This window comes from Corvus hawaiiensis, chromosome 1 (assembly GCF_020740725.1).
Source record: "Corvus hawaiiensis isolate bCorHaw1 chromosome 1, bCorHaw1.pri.cur, whole genome shotgun sequence".
In the NCBI taxonomy this organism is placed as follows: Eukaryota; Metazoa; Chordata; class Aves; order Passeriformes; family Corvidae; genus Corvus; species Corvus hawaiiensis.
Genome location: NC_063213.1, coordinates 59954158 through 59980416, shown reverse-complemented (window position 1 = coordinate 59980416; position 26259 = coordinate 59954158). Strand labels below are relative to the sequence as shown.

General features: G+C 40.2%; 1 protein-coding gene across 4 annotated transcripts in view; it reads left to right on the top strand.

Annotated features, from left to right (window-relative positions):
- Positions 1 to 25728, top strand: part of ST8SIA6 (ST8 alpha-N-acetyl-neuraminide alpha-2,8-sialyltransferase 6) — a 54100-nt gene extending 28372 nt beyond the window's left edge. For 3 of the 4 annotated variants that reach the window (XM_048307021.1, XM_048306994.1, XM_048307010.1), the window contains 4 exons: positions 1315 to 1427; positions 2579 to 2671; positions 5528 to 6000; positions 10263 to 17581. In XM_048307021.1, the coding sequence (XP_048162978.1) occupies positions 1315 to 1427; positions 2579 to 2671; positions 5528 to 5996 (675 nt within the window). In that variant the 3' untranslated portion in view covers positions 5997 to 6000; positions 10263 to 17581. Of the gene's footprint in view, positions 1 to 1314; positions 1428 to 2578; positions 2672 to 5527; positions 6001 to 10262; positions 17582 to 23928 lie in introns of those variants that run through there. The other variant, XM_048307000.1, reaches the window with a different exon arrangement.
- The last annotated feature ends 531 nt before the right edge of the window (positions 25729 to 26259 follow it).

The window sequence follows — 26259 nt, the reverse complement described above, 5'->3', positions numbered from 1 at the left end:
ACAAACAAGATCTTGAGACGAGACAAAGAGGTTGTATTTGGTTTCTTGAAGCTAAGAACACATGAGAGACCTCTTACCCATCTCTGACATTCTTGATTTGTGAGATCCCAGCTACCATGAGTCTAGTTTTTCCTGGTGCTGCTGTGAATCAGTCTTAACTAGCTTAATCACAGTAGACAATATTAGTGGTTCCAAATTTAAACTGAGGGAAGAAAAAAGTAGTATGTTTTATGTGCACATATACATGCTAAGCTAGCCAGCATTGTCTGGCCTTTGTGTTCTCCTACTGTCCTTTCAAAATTGAACAAAATATTTGAACATGTTGTTTTGTAATATATCGCCAGGCAATATGATATTTGCCACTTTCGCCACACTTTTTGCCTTGTTCATAACAGTGTCGCTTGCTTTTCTTTGGGCAAGCTGATGAGAGAAGGAAGGCTAATGCTTTCCATAAGCAAATTTTGACTCACTTTTACAACTGGATTTAATTTCTGCTGTCATGTATCCCAGCTGTTGGCCTCCGTTGAATGTCAGTGCTCCCACAGCAGAAGAGGTTGAGCAAGATACATGAAAAGTTTCTGAGGCTGGGATAACAGCCAGCTATAGTAACGTCAGCCTAAATAGCCAACAATTTACATTGATTGGCTAGGTTGTGAACTGTGCTGGTTCTCAAGCTCAGTTGCTTGATGCACTTAGCTCCCACTCGGGTTCCCCACTGCAAGACAGCAAGCTGTAACAGGAAGAGGAGCAGAAAGGGTGAACAGCCAGAAACAGTAAGCTCTTCAGTGAGGCCTCCCATTCCCAAAGAATTAAGCCAGGGCATATCGTTATCCTTTACAGCATCTTCAGGTTCCCCTGAATTCATTGTTCTGCTTCAAATGTAATTGTGTGATGACACAAGTGAGGAGAATTTGCAAAGTTACCTTCTATTAGCTGAGAAAGTAAATGACTGTATGACAACCCCCAGTGCAAAGGAAAATGGATAAATTTAAACTATCTTCAGTATAAATTAGTTCCTTAGCTTGTCAAGGTTTCAATTCACTACTAGATAGTTTTAGTGTTAAGTCTATTCGAAAGTTACTCAGTTTTAACAATCCAGTGTTATCCTCTCAAAGTTCTGATAGCAGAGGTAGCAGTTCTCTATCTGTTGATGCCTGGTTTTGGCTCTTGGCTGTCCAGGTTTGGCAATCCTGTCTGCTAAATGATGAATGCTTTTACTGGGATTTACCAGATTAAACCTGCAAGAGCAAATAAACACAAAGAAACAATCGAAACATTTATAGAGAATTGGCTGCATCTTTTTATTTGTTGCAGTCCTCTCCTCTTTCAGTCTATCCCTTCAAGAACTGTGCTGTGGTTGGAAATGGAGGCATTCTGAAAAATTCCAGCTGTGGAGCTGAAATCGATAGTTCTGACTTTGTGTTCAGGTAAGAGCTGCTTCGTCTTCCTGAAGTGTGTCCAACATTTTTAAAAACTTGGCAGGGTTGGAAGTGTGCCAATGCCAGTTTGTAGCAATGAGGAAGGATCTTGACAATTCTTTATTTCTGCCTCTTTAAGGATACTTCTGCTTTGTAGTTTTCAGAATGTTGCTTTCTAATTAAAGATCAGGCTGGATGGATACATGTATGATCAGTGATTGCAAAGACACCTTGCAGTCATGTGAAATGTGATTATCTGAGAACCTGACATTTCTGGTCATTTAACAACCTTTAGGAATTTAATGTCACATGTAGATCTCTGGTTTAACAAAGTGTTTATTTAGCTGTAGTTTGGCTCACTCATGTAGTTACTTAATTGCCCCGATATTTGTTTCATCTTCTGTTACTCATTTAAAAAATTAAGCATCTATTTAAGTAGCTTTTTTAATCTCCCTCTATAGACTGTGAGAAAACCACGTGCACTCCTAGTGTAATTTGGCCCACTCTGTCAGTATGTGACTCAGTGTTTGTAGTTCATGCAAAGAAACAGCAACAGAGGGAAGGTTCTTCTCTCAGTGATGTCCAATCACACAGCATGCTAAATTTTGTTTCCTTTTCTTACTTTTTGCCTAATATTTAGACTTTTGAAAATCTAAAAAAAACCTCCAGTTAGACAACTGTTTTAATAAAAATGGGAAATCTGTGTACTAAGATGATAAACTAAGTGACTGAATTTAAAAAAATGCCGTCTTTACATATTAAAGAAATCACTGTTTCTATGATAGGACAAGTTATGCTGTTGTTAGAAGATGTAGTAGAAGACTTTCAGCAGAAAAGTATTGTTTAGGCAAGAGGGGCAATACTTCCTAGCAGCTAGCATAGGGCTTTCATAGACTGGCTCCTCCTGGGATTTTGACTGTGCTCCTGGTTTGTGATACAATTTATGAAAATGAGCTCTCTCTGCCCTATTTTAACCATCTGTACAGTAGATTAAATATTTTTACTAGAAGTGCTGTAAGCCTTAGTTAATATTTGTAAAGTGCTTAGACATCCCTGGGAGCTGATGTGGAAGTGCCATTGTACAAGAGAGGAATTTGCAAAGAATAACTCTAAAGCATTTCTGGCGCACATCTGTTTAAGCAAATGTTTCTCAATTTCAGGTGTAACCTCCCTCCAACCGCAGGAAACATTAGCAAAGATGTTGGCAATAAAACAAACCTTGTGACTGTTAATCCGAGTATCATAGCCCAGAAGTGAGTACTGCTGCAAATCTGTTTCTGCGCAATGGTGTATAATTATTTGATATGATTTAGATTTTCATGGAAATCCATTGGGATACCAGCATAGAGAGCAGTGCATGTAAATACCTCATTAAGACTTCGTTTCCATGTAAAATATGTACTAGCCTAAATGGAAATCTTCTAAACCTGGCCTTTTTTGTAGCATAAAGGAATCAGCAATACCTAGATTAGCAAGAGCCTTGGCTGATATTAGTTAGCAATTTATGGCTGAGTAAAATTGGTGATTGTAAGCCCAAGCCTCTTCTTTTTCCGCCCATGACCCTCATGACCCCAAGCATTTAGAAAGGAATTGTAATCATAAATCAGGAAAGCCTGGAAATGCGTGTCCAACTCTATCAGCAGGTCTGTGAGCACACGTTCTTAGGTAATGAGCTTAGAGGCTGTTCTGATGAGGGCTGTTTCCTGAGAGGCCCAGTTTCTGTAATCCATTTTTTCAATCCCTATGAAAGCTGCTTGCTCACACACTTTTTTCTCAGCAAAGGTGGTTTTTTTTTCGCCTTCTTCATGAAAAGAAAATCTAATAAGGCCAGCCTGACTAATCTGACATCTTCAGCAGGCTGGAACTGCAGCTTATCTATGAAAAGGACTGCTGTGCCATGTTATTTACTGCTTGCTAATCTTACTGTATCTTATTGTCTGTCATAACTGTATTGTCAAAAAGACAACATCAGGCAAAGCTTTTTTTTTTCTCCTTGAAAGGAAGAAGGAAAAAGTACAGTGAGTACATAGAAATTACTAACAGGCATTTTTCATTGATTCAGGGATAGAACTTCATTTTTTGCAATGAGTACTAACTACGTTAATGCTTACCCAACCCTTTTGACTTTAATGAAGAGGAATTACTGCATCTCCAAAAATAGATTTAGCTTGTTGATGCTAGTGGGGCTGCACAAGAATATGAGGAAGGGAAAGTGTCCAATGACTCAGCATCCTTGGTGACTACTGCCCTGATCCACAATTTTTCTGAGCTTAATCAAAGTGTTCTGCCACAGCTGCACTCATTTTTTAGCCAAATCAAGTCACACTAGGGTTAAAAGGAGTTACACTGAAGGAAATAGGAGATAAACCTGTGGGAGGATTAACTGAGATTATAAGAGGATTTTATGATTTTAAAAAAGTATTTATTTAAATATTCAGAGAAATCTGTAAATGCTTTTGAAGAAGAAGCAGGAAGCAACTTGGTACCATTTGAAAGAACTAAGTTCGTTTCTTCTCTCAGAAGACCTATTGGGACATTATTCCCTGTAATTTCAAACTCTGTGTTTGCATACTGGCTTAGTCTGATGTTATTGTTAAGGTTAATCAGCTTTTGAACTGTGTCTGTCAGGGTGTACAATGTAGGTGTCCTAATGGAACTGGGCTACACTTCTCCTTACAGTGGCAGAGCTGCAAAGGAGATTGAGACAAAGTTGAGTTGTCCAGGTTTCTAGCTAAGGAAGAAGAGAGATTTGATTTCTGTCCTGGAGGCTCAACACTTTACACTGAGTAAAAGCAGAGACAATTCCTGGAGGCCAGAAATTCACCCTTCAGCCGCTTTTCCTAGACACAGGCTCAGGCATTTCTTGCTTATTTTGGCTGCACGGCTCTTGCATGCGCAGAGGTTCAGGGTCAACAGGAGGACCTGAGTCTCTCTCATTCATTTTGTTTGAGAGTCTGGTGGTAATGGCACTTTTCTGGGAAGCAGAAGCTGTAAGTTTAAACCCCTTCAGGTTGAGAAGAGGTGTATCACTCCTTGCACTAATTTAGTTGTGCAAGAGGTAACTCTTGCGTGAGTGGTTTGAATAGAAATGGCAGTGCCTGCTGTCCTCCAACTTGAAGTGCTGCATGAAAAGAGGGTTTGAACCTACTCAAGCTGTGAAGAGAAATGAAACCAATTTTTCCAGCTTCTGCTGGAGCCATTTGTGAAAAGTGGACTCTGGTAGCCTTTGAAAGGTGAAAATACACTGCTCAAATAGACAACTACCTGGGAAAGAGGACTGTGTGCTTTGAGTCCCAAAGGGGGTGGAAGCTCCATATGTTTAGGTGATTCAGAAAGTCAGATCTGTAGAGGACGTGAGTTGAGCGACCCCCTTGCTTGTATCACGTCTCGGATAACTTGGGAGTTTCACTAGTACATTTGGGAGCACAGAATTCTCCAGGGGCGAGAACTAAGTCTCTTTGCCCTTTTTTGGGGACTGAAAGCATCTGAGAATAAATTCTCATCATTTGTGAAGTTAGAGCTCTAAGTCTTTATAGATCTCCATGTGTTGCTTTTGTAGTTGAAGGACATAAACAGGGATGCCTATATTTTTAGGTATTTAAAAGTATATCAAATGCAGCTAAAACCCTGCAAAACTTGAGCACACACTAATCTTTAACACTCTAAGACTGCTCATGCATCCTTGGATTTCCACACAGGGCAGACAGAGATTTTGAAGAGAGATTCTTGTATACCTATTGATGTAAGAAACACATTCCACAAACACATACAGTACATATTGTAGTGCATGTATTTTTAAACAGAGGAAGTATGAACACAATATTTTTTTGCATTCTTCTTAATTTCTTGAATTGATCAATTCTGTAAATAGGTCCTTCAGTATCTCCTGTGTTGCCAGTTCAATCCTATTTAGTGTGTTCTTGTTAGACAATAGTCAGATTTTCATAGCTGCACATATGACAACTTATAATAGGGTGATATGAATTTGCAGTGTAGACGGTCTGAACTGGTGCAGCAGAGTTCATAACACATCTTTGCAAATGCAGTTGGGCTGTTTTGGATGTTTGTGTCAATACTACATTCCATTCCTAAAATGTTGTGCTTTGCAGATACAACAAGCTCAATGAAAAGAAGACACAATTTCTGGAAAACATTGCAGTCTATGGAGATACTTTTCTTTTACTGCCGGCATTTTCCTTCAGAAGCAACACGGCCACTTCTTTTAAAGTATACCACACTCTGAAAGAGTTCAAAGCAACGCAAAGGGCAATATTTTTTCACCCCACTTATCTGAAAAGTCTTGCCCAGTTCTGGAGAACTAAGGGTGTGAAAGCCTACCGGTTGTCATCTGGTTTTATGATCACTAGTGCTGCTCTTGAGCTGTGTGAGAATGTGAAGCTCTATGGCTTCTGGCCTTTCTCAAAATCCACAGAGAAGATGCCAATCAGCCACCACTATTATGACAACCAGCTGCCTAAACCAGGTTTCCATGCAATGCCCAAAGAATACAACCAGATCCTTCAGCTTCATGGCAAAGGCATTTTGAAGTTGCAGTTTGGTAAATGTGAATCAGACTAAAAAGGTAGGTCCCATTCTTACCACATAAAATGTCTTTATTTCACTAATGTGCCAAGGGAAAACTTGATTTACAAAGTATGAGTCTTTTCTTCCTTAGAGAGATGTTTCTACCTTGCACTCAGTGAAAATTGTATTCCTAAATAAGTGAAAGATTGTATCTTTCTGAATAAATATGTATCACAGAGTTGAGAAATATTTTCTAATTGTGAATATTAGATAGGGAGCATAGCTGAGTACAGATTACCCACATAAATCATAGTCAGCTGTGTCTCCTTATCTCGGATACATGTCTCTGCCAACCTATGTTTGGCTTGCTATCAGTTCCCAGGAGCCAGCCTCCTTTGAGAATTGCTTTATTAAAGGCATTCACACATTGTGATCTCCAAAAGGAGGCGCCTAATCCTGGCACAGCCTTTCCAGATATATACAGAGAGCAGAGTAAGGATGAGGATTGTTCCAGGAAGGGGAAGCATGCATCTATGGCCTCGTTCCCTCTTGTTAGGTACAGATCAGAGCAGTGTGCGCTCACGGCCCGGGGCTGCGGAGCAGTTTGTGGACGGCAGTGAGGGAGCTGCCATACACTACAGCAGATCTTGCTGAGCATTTTACCTTGAGGCAGCTCAGAATCTGGGAGTTACAAATATAGGATGAAGTATCGTTCCCTTTCCTCTGGTCTTTCTGTCCCAACCCCTTGGAACTCTACCTTCTGTGTATTGCCTCAGAGACATACAGCACAGTCTGGCCTCTGACCTTGAGCCAATTTACTGTGTACACACTAGAGATGACTCTGAAAAGATTTGTCTGCATGTTTTGCATCTTGATTTTCCCTTTTGACAAAATAAGACCAATTTGCGTGAGTACTTCTTCATCTTTTAAGCTAACTCAGAAATTCCTGAACTCACAATACTGTTGTCAAAGTCTCCTTCACAGAACTCTATTTTTCCAGGGGGTTCAAGTTAATATAATAGTAAGTGAAGTGTACAGTAGAACTGCCATTGTATACAATATGCTTTAATTGGACGGATGTAATCTCATGACAGTATCACTCAAGTTAAATAAAATAAAATAGCATCATCTTGTTCCAGCCAGAAATCTTAAGCTTAAAAGCTCAGGGTGCTTTTCTTCTGGCTAGGTTCTGAAATGTATTTGAGAATATCCTTTGTTGGTGTTTAGAAAATGTGTTGTCAGAGATACATTCACACTTAGTTTATTATCAGAGAATGCTAAGTTTTAAAATAACAGATTGCTAGTACCGGGAAGGCACAATTTTATTCAGTTTCAAGGAGTTTTTCAAGAAATAGAAAAATAAGTGGCTTTCTGATTATTAGAATAATATAAAACCTGTAAGAAAGAACCTAGAATCCACCTAGTGAATCCATTCTCCTAGTCCATGGCAGGAGATTACCTAGGAGGCATTGAATTGTATATATATGCAGTTTCATGTGGCTAAGGTATGCTTTTTTTGGTTGTAAAAGATTGCAGAATATTGGAAAGGTTAAGAAATACATAATGTATTTTTTCTTAGTGGCTAAGCTGTTGATATCCAGCAGTTTTCATCGTATTTGTTATTCCTATAATATAAATCATTGGAGACAGACTGTGTAATTTTAATTGTAGTAACTACACCAGCTAAGAAAATTAAAGGCAGCTCTTTAGAAATCTTTACTCTAGAGAGAAGCAGATAGAAGCCACAAAAATGTTTAAGTATCTGTATGTGTTAATTAAATGCTGTCCATGCTTGACAGACTGAAAATCACTTGTGGCCAAATTTGCCAAATAAGCTGTAAAGAAAAAAAAACACAAGAAGAATAAGTTGTGCTGCCCTAATTTACACTTATATTTACAAGGAGAAAACCAAAGAAATTAAATGCTTTCAGTATGAGCTACCATTCTGCTAGTATTATCAACTATTAGAGATAATTGAAATTGTGTAATGAGTATTTTTCACTGAAGATGACCTTTTCTAAAAATTGAACAATCTCTTTTCTCTTTTCAATTTCCATTTTATGTTCTTCTCCATGCTCTGTGTTCTTCCCTCTTAGTGGGTAGCTGAAGGTTCCTTACACCAGTGGGTGCCCACAGAAGGCTCAGGCAGAACCTCCCACACACTTTACTGGGATGCAGAAGTGTGCTGCTGTAAATAAGTGAAGGAAGCTTCTCTGCTGCGAACACTTATAGGGAGAGTATAACTGCATCCTAATAAATAATTTTTGGCAATATTGCTCCTAAATACCATCCTTGACATTGGAAAGGTGAATTTTCCTTATTGGATAGAGAGAATTGTCAGATGTGAGAGACCTATAGAGTCCCACAGTGTGGGAAATTCTGCCTTAATATCCTCTCCTGTACCTTTATGATTATGTTCAACAGACATGTACAGGCTGTCACTAAAGTAGGTGTCCACCTATCACAGGGGGTCAAATGGAAAATGCAGCAACAGCAAAATCTTGAAATATAATTAAAATAATTATCTTTATTATTTTGTATTAGATTACCAAATAATTTTTGCTATATGGCCCTGCAGCTGGAGGAAGTCTTGTTTGTTCATTGGTTTAACCTGATAAGCCTGAAGGGCATGTCATTAGCTTCAAGTAAACACAGGTTCAAGGAGCGGAAATGACCTGATTCATATTTAAAAATAGAAAAAAACCCCTGAAAATCTGATTAGAAAAATTGTCAGATGATAAATTAATCAGACTGGCATAAATTTGATTGCCCAGAAGCCTGGCTAAAATGCAAATTTTGTCTGTCCGAGAATCCATCCGGTTTTCTCTTTGCTAGGAAAAGACAGCAGGGAAGATGAGTATGTGTTTCTTTGACATACAGAACAGCAACATTAAGCAGCTGCTCAGAGGAGTCAGTCATCACAAAAAAAAAAAACACAGAAAGGAAGAATGAAACTGAGACTCTGAGCCTGGGGAAGTCAATAGTGTTCAATTTGTCTGAGCAGAAGGACTGAGGGAGGAGGGCTTGAGCAGAGGTGTGCGGGTGATTAGGAAGTAAGAATTGCTGAACCTTCCACTGTGTAAGTGTATCTTACCTGGAAAGTAAAAAGTAGGTATGGGTTTTTTAACTCCAGCCAAACGATTACATGCAATCTATTTCTGACGGAGAGCAGCAGTGACTCCCTCCACTCAAGGTGGAGCTGCCAGAGCAGCATCCTGTAAAGCAGGGGGATGCCTGCTTACTTGCTCAGGAACTGACATGAAAAAGAATAATTTTGTTCCAAACTCTGTCCTCATGTGATGTTTTTTTTAATCTTGAAATTTGCTGCAACCAAGTGATAAATACTGTTACACATAACCTATTTTTAACAGTAGAATGCCAACATGAGCTTAAATTCTGTTGAAATTCTTTTATGCTTGTGGTGTCCTGGTGTAGCTAGAGAAATAGGAGCTACCCCACAGTTCACTTTTAATTACCTTGAGAAAAATTATACCACATTTTAAAATAAGGATGCCTCTGGATTCCTGTCAGACAGCCAAATTTCAGACTATCCTTGACTTGGGCAAATATTATCCGATGTGAAATTATTAGATACTGAAAGAAAGGTTTTCTGCCTTAGAATCCCTGCAGTACAGCTTTTAAGCACAGACTTCGCTCATGCATTCAGTGAACAAAATTTACGTGTTAAGAATAATGTCAGTAATTAAACAAGTGGAGATAAATTGCTTCTGATTTAGTTAAAACCTACCAGAATAGAAAAGTATAGATTAAATCAAATTAGAATTTATGTTAGATTTCAATTCAAATGAAGAAGTATTTACATATCTAGAAGAATTCTGGTTTGGTTTTCCACAGCAGAACTATCCTGTTGAAGAAACAGAATAATTGCAATCTCTAGCTATTTCAAAATATGAGTAGATAATATAATTTAGAACATATCCATATTCAGATTGGCAGTGGATGTGTCCCCATGAAGATACTGGCTAGACCTCGGTTAGCTTAAGAAGCCTGAAGAGTGTGGAGCAGGTGGGGTAAATGTGAGCGGTTCTGGGGGTATTCAAATGAAGGAGTCCTCCTTTAGAAAGAGCAGATGCTTGAGTTACACCAGGCACGAGCATTCCAGCTTAACCAGGAGGATTCTGAGAGCCTGTGATTCTGTATAATATCACAGACTCACAGTCTGAAATACAGATGAAAAGCAGATGCAGAAGGTGCAATGCATACACAGAAGACTAAACTATTGGCTTCTTTCAAATATAAAAAGTGGATTTTCTACTATATAAGAAATACCAATAACATATTTTATTGTTTTAATTCCAGAGTGATGATCCTAAGGAGACAAACTCAGCAGTTCGGTGTTGGATTTGATCTGATGTGATTTTGTGAGCATTAAACTGCATTATTACAATAGAGAAATATTTTACACTTGGGGAGAAAACAAAGTGGATTTTTCACACAGTGACTGCTACATTTACAAATTTTGAGTGATCATTTTTTAAAATAATGAAGTAACAATTATTTGAAAAATTCTGAAACTCCTTACTCTTGGTTTAATGGTAGAAAAGCACAATCTCAGGATGGTGGCAATATGTGACATTCATCATATTTTGCTTCTTAGAGGATCACTAAAATATTTTGACATAAGATCTCTGGTTTTGTTGATATCACATAATATAGGCAATAGTTTCTGTATGGTGGCTGCATGAGTGAACATTTTCAGTTAAAAACTTCATCCTGCAAATACTGGCATTTGTCTACATGAGAAAAGTGATGAGAAGAGCTGCAGAGGAGTAATTAATTCAGAACCATGTCATTCTTCGTTTGTCCCAGGGTGCACAGATGAGAAAATCCCTGAGGTTAGAGGTAGTTAAGTGGTTTATGGGCTTTCGTTTTTTGTGCAATAGATGATGCTGTGGATTTAATGGTATCACTCATATGAGTAATATTAATTCTGAGAACAAGTGTATGAAGGACCAGAGCTGTATAATTATTTATAAACCACTTTACTTGCTTGTTTTCCTGTCTAGAGTCCAGTTTAGCTCCAAATGAGGACAGTGAACCTGGTTCCACACTACAGTCCCCAGAGTCCTGGTAGGGCATGACTTTGCACACATTCTTGCCATTCCAGCTCTGTCTTGGCTGATACATGAGACAGAATTTCCATTAGAAAGATGATGGGTACCAAGCCTATAATTCAGTTTCTTTTCATGTATTATAGCTTGTATCCATATATGACTACGATAATGAAACTGCACTAGGCATTATTAGAAGAATGTTCCTCTTACCATCAACCCCCAGCTCTTCAACACCAGGACGTATGAGAAAAGTGACTACCTTCACTTAATTTATACCCTGTGCAGTTCTTTAAGTTTTCCATGCAGTCCGAGAATACATGTGGAGCAACATCCTCCAACAAGAGAAAGTGAAATATCAGCCCAGTGGAAAGAATCACCTTATCATTTACAAGAACTATGTCACACCATGACAAGCAGTTGTACCCTAGCTTTTACTGTTTATATGCTTATATGTTCTACTGCAGAAAAAAAACCCCAACCGAGCAAGCAAACAAAATTTAAAAATTTTAATAATCAGATTCTGTTAAGAGTTTCACTGACTTTTTTTTGAGAGTCCTTTGAATGGTCAGTTCAAAGATAGAGTGTCCTTCTTTTACAGTCAGATACTATCAGATATTTCATTTACTAAAACTCCTTTTGCTACTGCAGCATTAAACCCCAAATCAACTGATTTAAAGAGCATTCAGTATTCCACTCTTCGAGGATTACATCTGCAAAAAAAATTCCCACTCAAATGAATTGCACCTTATGAAATAAGGTTCAAAAAAGCCTTTTAAGTGTATACCTCATAAGAGCATTACTGCATTGTAATATTTGAAAGCTTACCTTGCAGCAGTTTTATAATCACATAAACACTCCTGGAAGTATTAGAATCAATCATTGGGGTTACAGGTCTGTTGATTGAAACACATTCAGCATCTGGATCTATTTCCAGGATAATGATATCAGAATCCAGTATTACTCCTACCCAAGCAGAAGTGTCCATAAATTCTGGATGCAAATATCAGCAGTAAAGTCCATTTTTGAAAATAAGGGGTTTTAAAAATTACATAGTGATTTGAGGCAATAACTGATGCCACTAATACACATGTGGACCTCTGAGTGTCAGTAGAGCCTGTAACAGAAACAAAGACAGCAGAATTGAGCTGAGTCCATCTGCATTACCAGGTGGTGACTGAAAGAGGGGAGCACAAGGGTTTGATTTACTCTGATCTGTTCCAGTTCCAGCACCAGAATCCACATTTTTTCTTGCCCAGCAGTGAGATTTTTGCCATTTTCTGGCCACAGGCATCTGCTGCTCATGTGCGGAAAACTGGCTGCTGCAAGAACCTGCATCCATGTTACAAGTGTTATCGATGATTGCCTACTGCAACATCCTAGTTACAGATCAAAGACAAATTTGCTCCCAAAAAGAGCATCTCCTCTGCTATAAATCACTCACATGGAGTGTTTTTAGTAGAAGCTGTGCAAAGTGATGTAGTTGTCCTTTGGGTGATGCAAACAGCTGAGGTTGAGGAGAACCTTGCTGCATTTCTTCCAGAGAGGCAAAGGCACACCTCTGTTCACATAAGGACTGTAACTTATTCCAGTCTAGTGTAGAGCAGTGAGGTGATCCTGGCTGTGTAGCAGTTACATGGTTTGCCTTGGGGAAAATTCATACATCTTTTAGAGGTTCTTGCATTGTATCCAGAACAACTGCAAATGTTCCATGTGTACATAGAGATAATGCAAGATCATTCATTGCTCAGACTAAATTCAATTAACTACTCAGCGTGAGTAAAGGGGCAAAACCTGGTTGTGTGAAGTAGAAGATGGGGAGAGGAGAAGATGAAATTTATTTTTAGCAAAGAAGCAACTTTTTTCAAAAGCACTTGTTAGTACCAGACTTCATTGTTTCAGTGAATAAATGTAAACAGTGTACCATGACACGCCATGAAGAGCTGAAGTTACTGTGCATCTGAACTATTTCTGTGCAGCTACACTATTTGAAACACACATGTATTAGTAACTGGAAAGGTCATCAGAATACATTTTAGGAGAGGTTTAGCCAAAAAGAGGAAACCTATTCTAGCCTTGATGAAAAGAGGTATTAACTGAAGGAGTGTGGTGTAGCACTCACAAATGAGAGCAAATAGAAATTTCTGTAGTATGGACAGCCACTGACTTTTTAGCACTGTTTCCATGAAGTTTAAACTTGCCAGTGACCTGAAGACCTGATCTTCCCTGCTCTCAAGGCTCTCAGTGATTTGTGTGGAAGATGGGGCTGATAAGAAATGCGTGAAGGAATTGTTGATCTTTCCTACCCTTTCCTACAAATGCTCTTAACTCTCCATAGAATAAAAATACACTCTATTAGACTTTAGATTAAGAACCTCAGGCCTTGCTCCAGACATGAAGTTATTATGAGATGTTAGTTGCATCCCCTTCACTCTACAGGAGGGCAGACATTTTACTCAGCTTTATTATAACTACTGGTGCTGTGTGCTGGCCGGGTCGTGCTAATTCAGGCACAGGCTGGGCAAGTTAATAGTGGCATTTCTGCATCACAGGGTATAGTTAGAATGACCAAGACTTTCTGAAGTACATTCACTGTGGGAAATGATGTTTTCTTGGATAGCTGAATAAATTATTTCTCATTTATTTTACATCTGTGCCAGGTTAATAATAATAAATGGATTTTGTACCTGGCTGGGTATGTTTATGACACTTTTGTAAGACTGAGACAACATCAGTTTGGATTAAGGATTCTTGACCAAAGGTTAGGAAGGACCTTTCAGTTTCCTCTATTTCACATGAGGAATATTCATTTTTAGGGATTGTGAGCCTCCAATGCTGTCACATGCTGTGGAATGAATATTGAGATTAAATAGCTTTCTAAAGATAGAAACACTGGCAATGTGCTAATATTTCCACTCTACCTTTGCAGAAGCTGACAGTGTCCTTGCACGACTGCATCACACCATCCTTTGATTAAAGCCCGCCTGGCTGCTTTTATTCCTTTTTCTCCTCTGAATCTCTAATGTTGCATCCTCTTTCAGGATCCAGTGCTGCCTTGAGTTGGTTATTTGTCTTTACCCTGTGGAGTGCTATGCAGTCCTGTTTAGTGTCTGTTAGGGAGTTTGTGTGACTGTGAATCAAACACTGCTATGCTTGCAGCTTAGTAAAACATGCTCTAAGCGACCGGGTTTACACCTCAGGGAAGGCTGCTTGGTGTGATATTCACGTTGCCTAACTGGAGGTGCTAAAGTTGGAAAGCAAAGGAGCCGGTAAGACCATGCAGGTGAGATTGTAGGGACACAACAGGCACCATTTGTTATCCAGCAGCTGTTGGACAGACCCAGAGTCCCCTGAAAGCTTGACCAAGTCCAGAGGTAACATCTCTGAGGGTCTGCCTGGTCAGAAGGGAGAGATGGGCCCCTGCAGGGGGGATTGGCAGCACAGCAGCTCTTCTGGTGGGCCGGAGCCCATCTCACCCTGTGGTGCCAGAAGGTGCTTAAGGCACCTACACTATGGACTCTTGGTGCCTACACTGCTGATTATTGCTCACCCTTTTCTCTTTCCCATTACAGTCATTTTAACAAGCTGTTGACCACCGGCAGATTAAGAAATGAAAAGCAGAAAAATTCTTAGTTCACTGATGGTAAACTTGCATAAACTTGCTTGTTATTCAGCATGCCTCTGCTTTCAGTCTCTTCTAATCCCAGCATCTAAGACAGCATCTGCAGAGAACAGAGGTGAACAAGGCCTGGGCGGTTTGAGACCAGTTGCTCTCATTTTGATTCTCTTTCCTTTGTACAGTAGTGAGATGACTGACATACCAGCATGCTTGACAAAAGATGAAATTCTCTGTCTTGTGTGACTCAGAAAAAGAAACTAAATTATCTAGGTGACTTTGAACCTTCTGTGGCTCTCTAAATTACTGGCAAAATATTCCTATTGTTAGGTATTAGTTGATTTTATTCAGTGCAAGTACATGGATCAGTTAATTGATCTGGGTTAATTGATCATGTACAGCTTGAGCCTGCACAGACTCCGTGGTGGAGCTGCAGCCTAACAAGGCAATCGAGGTTTAGATCTATTTGACCTAGAGATCTTTTTTTGTTCTGTCAGTTGCTCTCCTGTGACAAATTTGTGGAGGGAGGTCCTGAATATCCATGCAGTATCTCCTCCAGGGACACTCAGGTCCACAAAACACACATCCACCTGTATGTGATCTGTGAGTCTGTGAGATCAAGCTCAAGGAATATTCTGTGGAGTGCTTTATTCTGAAACAGCCCTATCTCAAACAGCTGATAGCCACTTGTTGCGTACTTTGAATCAGTAGACTTCTTACATATGAGCCTTTTAGTTAAACATATCTTAGTTTAAAATATTCAAAGCTAGGTAATCCTTTATCTTGTGGTACTTCAGCAGCAGATCTCTTTAATCTCCAGGTCTGCTAGCCAACAACAGTGCCAAGGGGGCGTGTAGTTACTTTAGAAGGCCCAACTCTCTTTAATTCTGTCATTTTAGACAGGATCGTCATTCTCTGAGTTTCTGGACAGACAAATTTCAAATGCTGCTAATCTCTCAGGGGAAATCCTTAAGGCTTTTCACCTACAGCATACAACAAGTGGGCAGATTTATATTTATTAAGCTTTGTTCCAGATTTTCATAAAGTATTTAATTGGCTCAAAATTATCATTATGATCAAGTAGAGCAGAAACGCTCCGCAGCATGCCACTAAACAAAGGGACTATTGCTGTTATTTCGTGGTCTCCTTTCATAAGGGCACATTTCAGAATACCTTCCTATTCTGAGAACGCGGCGCACCAGAGGAATGACCCGGGGTTACTGGGTTACAGCTACAGGGGTAGCAGCCCATCAGTGTGCTCTCAGTGTCGAGCAAATTCCAGTAGTACAGCGAGAGCTTAACATGATGGGAGAACATCAGCTTGAGTTTGCCATCGACCAAGGAGTAAGTGCAGTACTGTGATGTGGATAGAGCTCACATCACTCTGAGCAAGAGCAATAACTGCCCTTGGGTGGCAGGTGCTGGCAGATACTGGTTTACGATGAAAACAGTCTGGCTGTGAAACACAAGGAGTGGCATCTTCATGTTGCCATCAAAAGAACATTCAAAAGAACATTTGCTAAATCCTGATGTACCTTCAGCAATACATCAGTGTTTGTTGCCGCACCTGGTACTTCTGTGTCTTGTCTTTTTTTAATCCCTCTTTTCTCCAGTGAGGGAGAAAACTTACAATGCATGATGGAAGTATTTAATGATCCTATCATGGTTTCAAGGCAAGAGCCCATCAGAATGAATCATGCAAATAGTTGTGACAGGATAGTCTACTGTCAATATTGCTGAGTTTAAATTCCTCACGATTCACTTTCATCCCTGACAAGAGGAGATTCTTTACAGCAAGTCTGTAGGTCAACAACATGCTAGGCTTCTCAGCTCTTGGCTTGGCTGTGAGATGTCCCTAAAAACACCTCCTCCTTGGTGTATTTATTGTCAGTGTTTACAATACAAACCCATTCTTGTGACACTGAAGTGTAGCAGCTAACATTTCTGCATTTTTATATGCACTATTTATATAGTAGCTTTATATGTATTCTTTATGTTAATATTCTTGATATTCTTTTGTTTGAGTACCTAATTAAAATTATTTTAAACATTATTCTTTTTTAATGCCACCGGAGTAAAGTGTGTGGAAAGTTACATAATGTCACCTAAAAAACCAGTCATACAAGCCAAAATAATTTTAAGGGTATTTGACTGATTTCTGGAGGAGTTTTTTTGTTACTCATGTGGACACTTGCATCTTAGATTTACCTTTCTAAGATAGGCCTAAGAGGCAACCTCCACTTGTGATTTAGTTCAAGATCTGCAAGTGACAAAACAGGTGAATGGAGAGGTCCTACGCAGGGCTGCTCCTCAGGGATGGCAAATGTGTGGCTTTTCTTTTCAGAGACTCATCCATGTGTCAAAATGTAATTTCTTAAAGTTACCATGATAGCTTTTGCCCAGAGGTTTCGTTGTCTCTTAAAATATGTATTGTTTGCATTCATTTGAGCTCCATTCTTTCCAATGCAATTGTCAAAGCAGAGCTTATTCCCCCATGGAGCTGGTATAATTGTGCTCCTCCACATGCACCAAGCTCTCTGCGAAGCTACTAGTGTAGGCTCTGCTACTGCTGTTCCAAAAAGGTTCCTCAAATTCTCTCAGTGCTGAATTTATTTATGTTTTCAGATGTGAACTTGGTATTGTCTGAGTAGAATGTGTGCAGCATAATATAGAAATGTCTCTGCGCAGGGTTTAGGAGGAGGCAGGAGCCCCTCAGCCGTGTGTGTGCTTTTATTACAGAAAAACAAGATGAAGTTGTATTGTTGAGTCATCTGTTACAGCTGATTTAATTTGTACATTGTTTTCATGTTTTAAGTGCCTGCTGATTTTTTTGTGAAGGAGGCAATGGTTTCACTGTTACAAGGCATACTTAGAATTCTGTACTTGTTACCTGTTCTGTAATAGAATATTTTTGCAATTTATGTTTGGAAATAAAGACTTATTAGGCATAATTGTGGTGGATTTTTTTTCTTTTGTGAATTTCTGAGACTAAACAATCAAAAATATGTCTCCTGAGGCCAGCAGCATAGGAAATGCATTAGTCTGAATCCTCTGGAACAGTATCGGCAACTGACAGTAGAAATGCAGACAGTTCCTTAAGATTGTGCAAGGAAGAAAGCAAGCTTTGCTTAAAAGCGGGTATAGGGGGTTGGGGCACTGGTGCATGTGTAAACATCTCTTGCTTGAATGGTACCTTCAAGGGGTTTCAGTCTTTTGTGTTCTTGAATGGCAACACAATTAACCATCTTCTTTTGCTACTTCTAATGACTTGAAATACTTTTCAAAAATTATTTATTGAAGAAATGTCAAACAAGGAAAGGAACCAAACAAGAAAACACAATTGTTACCATCTTCCTCTGAAAATAGCTCTTAAATTTGAAAACTATCTCTAAGAATAACAAAATGCTTCAAAAACAATGATTAATGGAAAATGTTTAAACTATAGATGCAAAAAATCTTTTATACAAAATACTGACTTTGTATAAAATACTTTTTTATGGAAAGTACCTACATGTCTGATAGATGTGTATCTAGTAGATATCTATGTATATTTTAGTCACTTGTGTTGGGATTTTTTCTTAATATAGGTTTTGGCCACATACAAAGATGCTTGTAGTGAATTAATTTCAAACAGATAAAGTTCAGAGAGAGAATTTTCCTTCCAAGTGTTTACTTTTTACTTTTGGGCAGAAGGCAGCTGTAGAACAACTGTACTGCTTACTGTGACTTCTCCAAATAGAAGCTGACTGCCTCGTTGAATTGGGTCAAATATGTACATGCAGCTGTTTGGTGAGGAGGACTGTTATCCTTTAGGGCCCTCTAGGGACTGAACTGCAACTGCCAAATTTTATTGCAGACAGAGCGGAAAGCTTTTATTTGGGCTCATGGACCATCAAGTGGCTTCTGGCCGAAGATTAAGATCTGGATCTTTGTGGCCTACCTCCTTCCCACAGTGCATGAGTCTTTCACTGATGATCAGAACCAAAGGGTTTCTTTTGTTTGCTGTGCTGATAGCTGGAATTGCATATATGAGTGATGCAGATGCAAATGTGTCCTCATAATCAAAGCAAGTTCTAAATCAGAAGTGTGATTTCTGCTGAGGAAAGTGTCTTAGATTGAGCTTAGCCATCTCAAATATTTATGAACAGCCAATGTTGAAAGAGAGCACTGCCAAGTGATTAGGACTGCTTGTTCCAAGCACAGAACAACTGAGGGCAACCCTAGACAAAGCATTGCCTTTTTGTTAATACCTGGTTTAGAAGGGAAGCAATCTGGGAAAAGTGAGCTGGACAAGAGGAGAGTGGGAGGGAAGTGGTTGTGCACTGAGGTTATGCCTGTCACGTTAGTTGTTGTACCTCTGGATCACACCAAGCACAGACCATGCTCCTAGGGGTAGGGCACCTACCATCAAGATGGCATTCCTGCTGTGGGAAACACTTGGTCACTGGTGTTAGAAGGGCTTTAGAAGCAATGCTCCAAAGAGCAATTATATGGTTCAAGACCAGGTTAAGTTTTCCTCTTGCCTCTGTTAGGCAAAAAGTGTCATGTGAAGATTTTACAACGTGAGGGCACTGTCTTAGTCCAGAAGAAGAGAAAGGCCAAAGTCCACCAGCTGAAAGCCACAGCAGTGGGCTAGGGGATCTGGGATCACAGCCACAGCACAGCCAGCAGCTGGAAAAATACACATATGGACTGAGGAATCATCAGCATTTTAAAAGGTGGGGAGAGATTGCCTCCTTCTCAAGGATCCCAGTATGCCCATGTTTTGGTAACTACATATGCCTGGGTTTTGAGATACATGGCTAAGTTTTAGCTTGCTTCTTCCATCCTGTATCAAGTGTCTGTCATCCTCACTCTGCGCCAGAGCAAATTAATACTAAATAGGAATGTTAAGGTCTCATGGCCACTGCAGACTGATAGATGGAGCCATCTGGTTAATAGAGATACCATAATGAAAGCATTAGTTCTTAAGTATAGCACTGCAGATCTTTTATCATGTAAGTGAAAAAAAAGAGGCCACAGCGAGGACTGAATTTAGGCTGCTGTCTGTTTTCTACAGCACAGGGAAGCAAAACTGAATTAGTCCAGGAGCTCACATACTGCTGCTGTCATTGGAGTAAGAAATGCTGGATGTGCTGGGAAAAATATATAAGTATTAGAAATTGAATAACTTTCATATTTGAAATTACTTTTACTAGGTAATTTGAGAGACTTTTAAGGCAGAAATATTCTGAATTTTAAGCACAATGCTGCTTGTGTAAATCCAACCCTGCAGGGACATCGGTTCTTTTTGTTTAGCTTTTAATCTTGTAAGGCCAAAAATTACTCTTTTATTAGGTGTAGAGTTTTAATAAAGTAAAATCATTCAGTAAAGGTCCCTCAGTTTGAACTGCCCCTTTAATACTGATAGTTTCTCTGAAACAATATGCATTGTGCAACACCTGCTCTGATACCAAGCAGGATCCCAAGAGTGGGCTGCAGCTTCCCACTGTGTGTGCCCTCTAACAGAGCATGGGCACAGCTCCTGCCTCTGGGCTGCTACCAACCCCCACACTCGGGTTCCTGCCTGGAAGGTAGGAATGATGGGTCTGAGTCACCTGTAGGAGGGGAAGGAGTTGAGGTGGGTGGTGGCATGCTGCCTCAGTGAATGTCCTGAAGTTGGATTATGATATAAAAGAGAAGCAAAAGGACTCTTAACCTGGCTGGATTTTAAATTAGTCGGTTCTCTTTAAAAAACAAAACAAAACAAAACAAAACAATGACAAAAAGAAAAAAAAAAGAAAAAAAAAAAAAGGTTTTTGCACTCTCAGAAAAGGCTTCAAGGCTGGATCAAAAAAAAGACAATGATGTTCTTGTTCTCTGAGGCATTGGAGTAGAAGAGTAAGAGACAAAGTTTAAGATACTCTGGATATGCTTGTGTGTGACACATCATGGAGAAATGTTACAAAGGAAGGATGAGGGGGTGTAATTATTAAGTGGCAGAGGGAGTGACCTGAAATGGAAGACTTCAGTACTCTGGCATTGAATTCACAGTTCTCCATCAAATGTGGGTGTAAAATAACTGCTTTTTAAAAAGCCAAACATGTTGAAGTACTGAATGGGCGAGAGTGGGAGGCAGATGGGCACCTCACCTTGCTGTAAAGCTGAGTGAGGTGACAGGAGTAAATAGCCCCAGACTCATCTCACCACCCACAGTCTCCAGGGTAGGGAGACTTGCAAGGTCCATGGTCCTTAAGTACAGAAGGCTCCTTCATAGTCAGGGTGACTACTTTATATATAAATTCCTACATCATAAACACCTACATTTACTAGATCAGTCCCATCACGTCCTACACTTTCCCTATCTACAGTGAATGTTTTTTCAACAGTGTTGATCATAGAGCTCTGAACTCTGTTTGCCCTATTCACTTCACTGTAATACAGATAATTTCTAGGATGAAATCTCTCTTCTGGAATACATGTAACATCTTTCAGAAGAGTCTAAAATAGGAACTCTAAGAACATTAACTTAGAGCATTTTTCAAGTTCATCTTACTTGCAGTCCATTAAAGTGAAGTGACAACTGAGGTGTGACATGTAGTAATTATACTGATTGTGTTGTATGTGCTCTGCAGGAGCCGAATGATTTGCTGAGGATATTAATTTCAAAAGTCAGACAGCAAAGGATCAACTGAGACGAAAAATCACTACAAAGTGACCTCAGACCAGGGGAAAAGGAAGAGAGGGGAGTGTGGCCCAGCTGAAGAGTTCAGTGCTGTACAGTCTAGCAGTGAACAGAAGCATTTTGACACCAAAGGTGGTTTCCATGGAACTGACTGCAGGTGTCATCACTACAGTTCAGTCACCACTGTGGGTTCCCTTTATGGCCTTGGAGAGAAGTGGAGTATAATACAACTGGCTTGTTTAGGTGTCTAAATTAGCATGTGATAAATCCTAGATTCCCTGGTTTATGGAGGGAATGTGTGTGTGTGCTGGCCCATAGTTCAGTGCTCCACCCTGAGGGAGGGGGTGAAATGCAGGTGCAACCCCAGACTGAGCTACCACTACCTTATTCATACACAGCCATGGCTGAGGCCTGATCAGTACCCTGTGGCATTTCACCTCGAGAGCAGGGAAAGAGTAGCTAAAGAGCAGAGTGTATAGCATCCCTTAGAGACTGCATATAATGAGATCAGGTTGATAAGGACTCTCTGAAAGAGAATAGGTATAGATTAACCTTTGCGAATAACAAACCTAGTGAACCTAATTTCTTTGACCTCTAAAACAACTTTTCATGGTCACAAAAAGTTAATCAGAATGTAAAAGCTCTTTATCAAATATTCACTGTTGGAATCAGTATTGGATTTGTGTACTCGAACTGCTGTGCAGCCCTGAATAGACACATTAAAAGTGGTTTAATCCGATTGTACTTTGGCTTTAGCTTAGTGTGTCAATCTAGCAGTGCAAGTCAAACAGCTTTCACTTGGGGGTTTTCACTGCTTTGCTTGGATAAATTCATTAGCAAGGCATAAAGTAACTGTGAGGGACTTTGGGAGCCATGGAGATCTTCCTGATGGAGCCAGAACCTGGAGATAAGTAATAGCTGGTTCTCAGTGTAACACAACACTACAAAGAGAATGTCATGAAGCTTGACTGGGCAGCATATTCATTGAATCTGGTTATCCACACTCAGAGAAAGATGTAAGCAGTAGTAAAACCATGAGTTTTTGCTAACAGGGATGCACCTCTCCCCCCACTCCCTGCTTTGCTTCAATGTGTTCCACATGGCTTCATCTGTCATTTGTCAGAAAAAGTGTCAAACTACTTTAATTTCACTAAAGTGTTGACTTGGCCAAAAAACAGTGTTCTGGCACACCTAGACCAAAACGAAAGTCTGGAATCGTCATGGTTATCACTGCTAGTTACTCACAGACTTCATGGGAAAACACAAGCAGTCCCTGAGCTGAAGGCCCTGGGCTCAAGGGCTCTGAGCTCATGTCCAAGGATCCCTGGTCCCTTGTGGTTTTGGCTGCTAAGGCTCAGTCTGTACTGAAGAAGAGCCTGGCCTATCCAGCCTGTCCCAGGGTAACAATCTGGGCTGTCTTCTGTAGTCAGAAACAGGCCTTTTATCCCATCCATCACAGAGCTGTTCTGCCCGACAGCAGAAAGTCAGTTTGAACAAGAGGTTTAGGGTTTTGGCAGCAAAAGTAAGTGAAAAGATCACCTTGGTTACTGGTTAGAGTTGTATCCTTGCATAGCACCATTAACTGCATCAGTACTCCAGCCTGTGCAGCACAGGACTATGCACAGGTGATAGTGAGAAGGGGTGCCAAGCAATTCATGGCTATCAGGAATCTTTTCTCGCTTTCCACACTCCTGGAAATGAGGTGAGACACTGCAGTTCAGATGGAAGGATGCCTTTGTAGGGAACTTTTCAATCTTTATGTAGTGGGAATAGACAGCAATCCCCGGGTTTCTCTATGGAAAAGCAATTAGTCCTATAATATTTCCTCTTTGAAATGGGGACAGTAATGCTTGGTCATCTCCCAGTAGTATTATGGGAGTAGATAGTATGTCTTGAGATCTATTTATGTCCTGTATGAATGGAAACCATGCATGACCTGCAGACAGACCATATTTCCTGTCCCTGAAAATGACAGTTTATCTCTTGCTGCTGTTTCATAGCTTAATCTATACTTGGTTGGCTATGACATAAAGCACAACTGGACAGTGTAGACATATAGTACTCTTATTATGAAATTTAAATTACAAAGACAGAAAATATCAAAAGATCAGGGAGAGAATTTAACATTTTCAATCAGCCTTTCTCCTGCATTTTCTTACTATTTAAGTTAAACCAGAAGTGTTTCTTTCCTCCTGTAGTAATCACCCATCTCCAAGAAGTGAAAGTACTCTTGCAAAGCTAATAAATGAGAATCTATTTGCAAAGATATTTATTTATGCGCCTGGCACTTCAGGGTGCTTAGAGGGTAATCTCAAACTGTGAGCTCTGCACTGTGTAAATTTAGAAGCGATTTTTCTAAATGTCAAGTATTTATTACATGAAAAAAACACTTGGAGTGTAGAGCAGGTCCCCAGTGATATACGGTGCATTTGGGGAAGGGCCTCTTGGATGAACAGAAATAATATTTGAGAGATGAAAAGCAAATCCTCTATTTGAAATTGCTTTGCGTACATGGAAAGGAGCTTGGACAAAGGTAGAAGGCCAGTTCAGTTCTTTGCTTTGTCTCATGCATAAAATAGTGCTTTTCCAAACCTTTATAACCTTTATACCAATCTGTCTTTTCTCATCCTGCAGCACTTCTACCACCTCTGCTTCTCCTCCTTACCCTCATAAGAGCTCCAGCAGGCTCCATTCAGACTACAGAATGCAGAATTTATTTGTGTAGGATTTTACCCACGTAATGCCTTACCTTAATGTCAACATATCTCTTAAGTGTGAAGCAGTAAAGTGCAACTCTCCAACTGCCAGCTGATGATATGAAATATAAGGGACACTGATCTATTGTGAGAAGCCTGTGATGACTGTTGTTTTGCATGGAAATATGAGAAGCACCAGAAGCAAGGGAAGGAACAACTGAAGGTGGCCTTACAATGACATCAGCCAGTGCCCTCAGCACTCAGTGGTACATCCTCTTGGGGCCCAGGGGTTTATGTATGTCCAGTTTGTTTAAGTGTTCTCTGACCTGATTCTCTTCCACCAAGGTACACCTTTCGTGCTCCAATCTTTCACACTCATCTCTGGGGATTCCTGGGAATTTTGTCTTTTTAGCAAAGGCTGAGATGAAGAAGACATTAAGTACCTCAGCCTTGTCCATGTCCTGTGTCACCAGAATGCCTGCCCCTTTCAGCAGCAAGCCCACATCTTCAATGGTCTTCCTTTTGCCCCTTATGTATTTATGGAAGCTTATCTTGTTGCTCTTGACATTCCTTGCCAGAGTCAACTCCAGTGGCTTTGGCTCTTTCCTAACAGTGTCTGTTTGCTCAGAAGGTGTTTCTACATTTATCACAGGTTACCTGACCCTAATTCCACTTTCTGCATGCTTTGTTTTGAGATCTGAGTTTTTCCAGAAACTCCTTTACAATCCACACAGACCCCCTAACATTTTTGCTTGACTTCCTATTCTTTAGGATGGATTGTTCTCAAGCATAAGGAAGGTGATTGCTGAGTATCAGCCAGCTTTCTTGAACTCCTCTTCCCTTTAGGCTTCTATACCATGGGAATCTTTCAAGCAGATCCCTGAAGAGGTCAAAATGTTCTCTCCTAAATGCCAAGGTTGGGATCTTGGTCTTTGCCCTGCTGTCTCCGCTCAGGGTTCTTCACTTCACCATCTCTTGGTCACTGCAGTCAAGGCAGCCTTTGACTCTCACATCCTCAGGGAGCCTTCCCTTCTTTATAAGTGGGAGATACAACAGGGCACCTCTCCCTACTGGCTTCTCTATCCCTTGGGTCTGGATGTTTTCATCAATACTCTCCAGGAACCTCCAAGGTTGTGCTCTTCCTCCATCAGGTATTGTTATAGCTACAGTCTGCTGTGAGGACCAGAACCAGAGAATGGGAGGCTGTGAAAGGCCTCATCTACTGGTTTTTCCTGATCAGAGCAGACACCCTCTGCAACAGGCACCTCCTTCCCCATGGAGGCGCCTGATACCTTGGGCTGGGCTGCTCCATCTGTCATTCCACAGCAGCCTGCCCTGTTCCCTGGCTGGGGGAGGTGGGACAGTCCCTGATGGTTAAGTCATTCCCTGTCAGCCCATGTTGGGAGCGTCTACAGTGCTTATTCATCTGATGACAGTAAGTCAAGGTCTGTGGATAGAGGTCCTGTGTCTTACTATTTCATCTAATAAAGTTGGGGGGAAATGACAAACTTTCATCTGAAAGCTTTTCTTCATTTCTGAAATAGATGCTGTGAAGTTCAAATCAATTGCTCCAAGTTCAGTTAGGTACATAGGAACTCTACTACCTACAGAGGAAAAGGCAGCTAGAGAATTATGGGTTAAAGAAGAGAAAACCTAAAAACATATCTTGCAAAGGACAGGGAGAGACAAGTAATTTACAGCCTGTGAGGAAAGTGGAGAGGTTAGTGGTGGAGGGGATATAGCAGTTGCACAAAACACACACAAAAACAACCCCAAAAACAATCAAACAAAAAACCACAACAAATCCTAGAAGCCAAAAATATGAAAATGCTGATTAGACACAAAGATATTTTTTGAGACACTTTATATCCTGGTTTCATGTGGGAATAGAGTTCATTTTCTTCCTAGTATCTGGTATAGTTCTGTGTTTTGGATTCCATATAAGAATAATGTTGATAACACACTGATGTTTTGGTTGTTGCTGAGTAGTGCTTGCACTGAGCCAAGGACTTTTCAGTGTCTCATGCTCTGAAAGTGAGGAGATAGCTGGGACAGAGAGCAGCCAGGACAACTGATCAAACTGGCCAAAGGGATATTCCACACCATAGAATCTCATGCTCAGGATATAAACTGCGGGGAGTTGAACGAGAGAGGCTGAGCTCAACTCAGGGACAGGCTGGGCATCAGTCAGCAGGTGGTGAGAAATTGTATTGTGCATCACTTTTTTCACCTTTTACTCCTCTTTTTTTTTTTTTTTTTTGTAATCTTC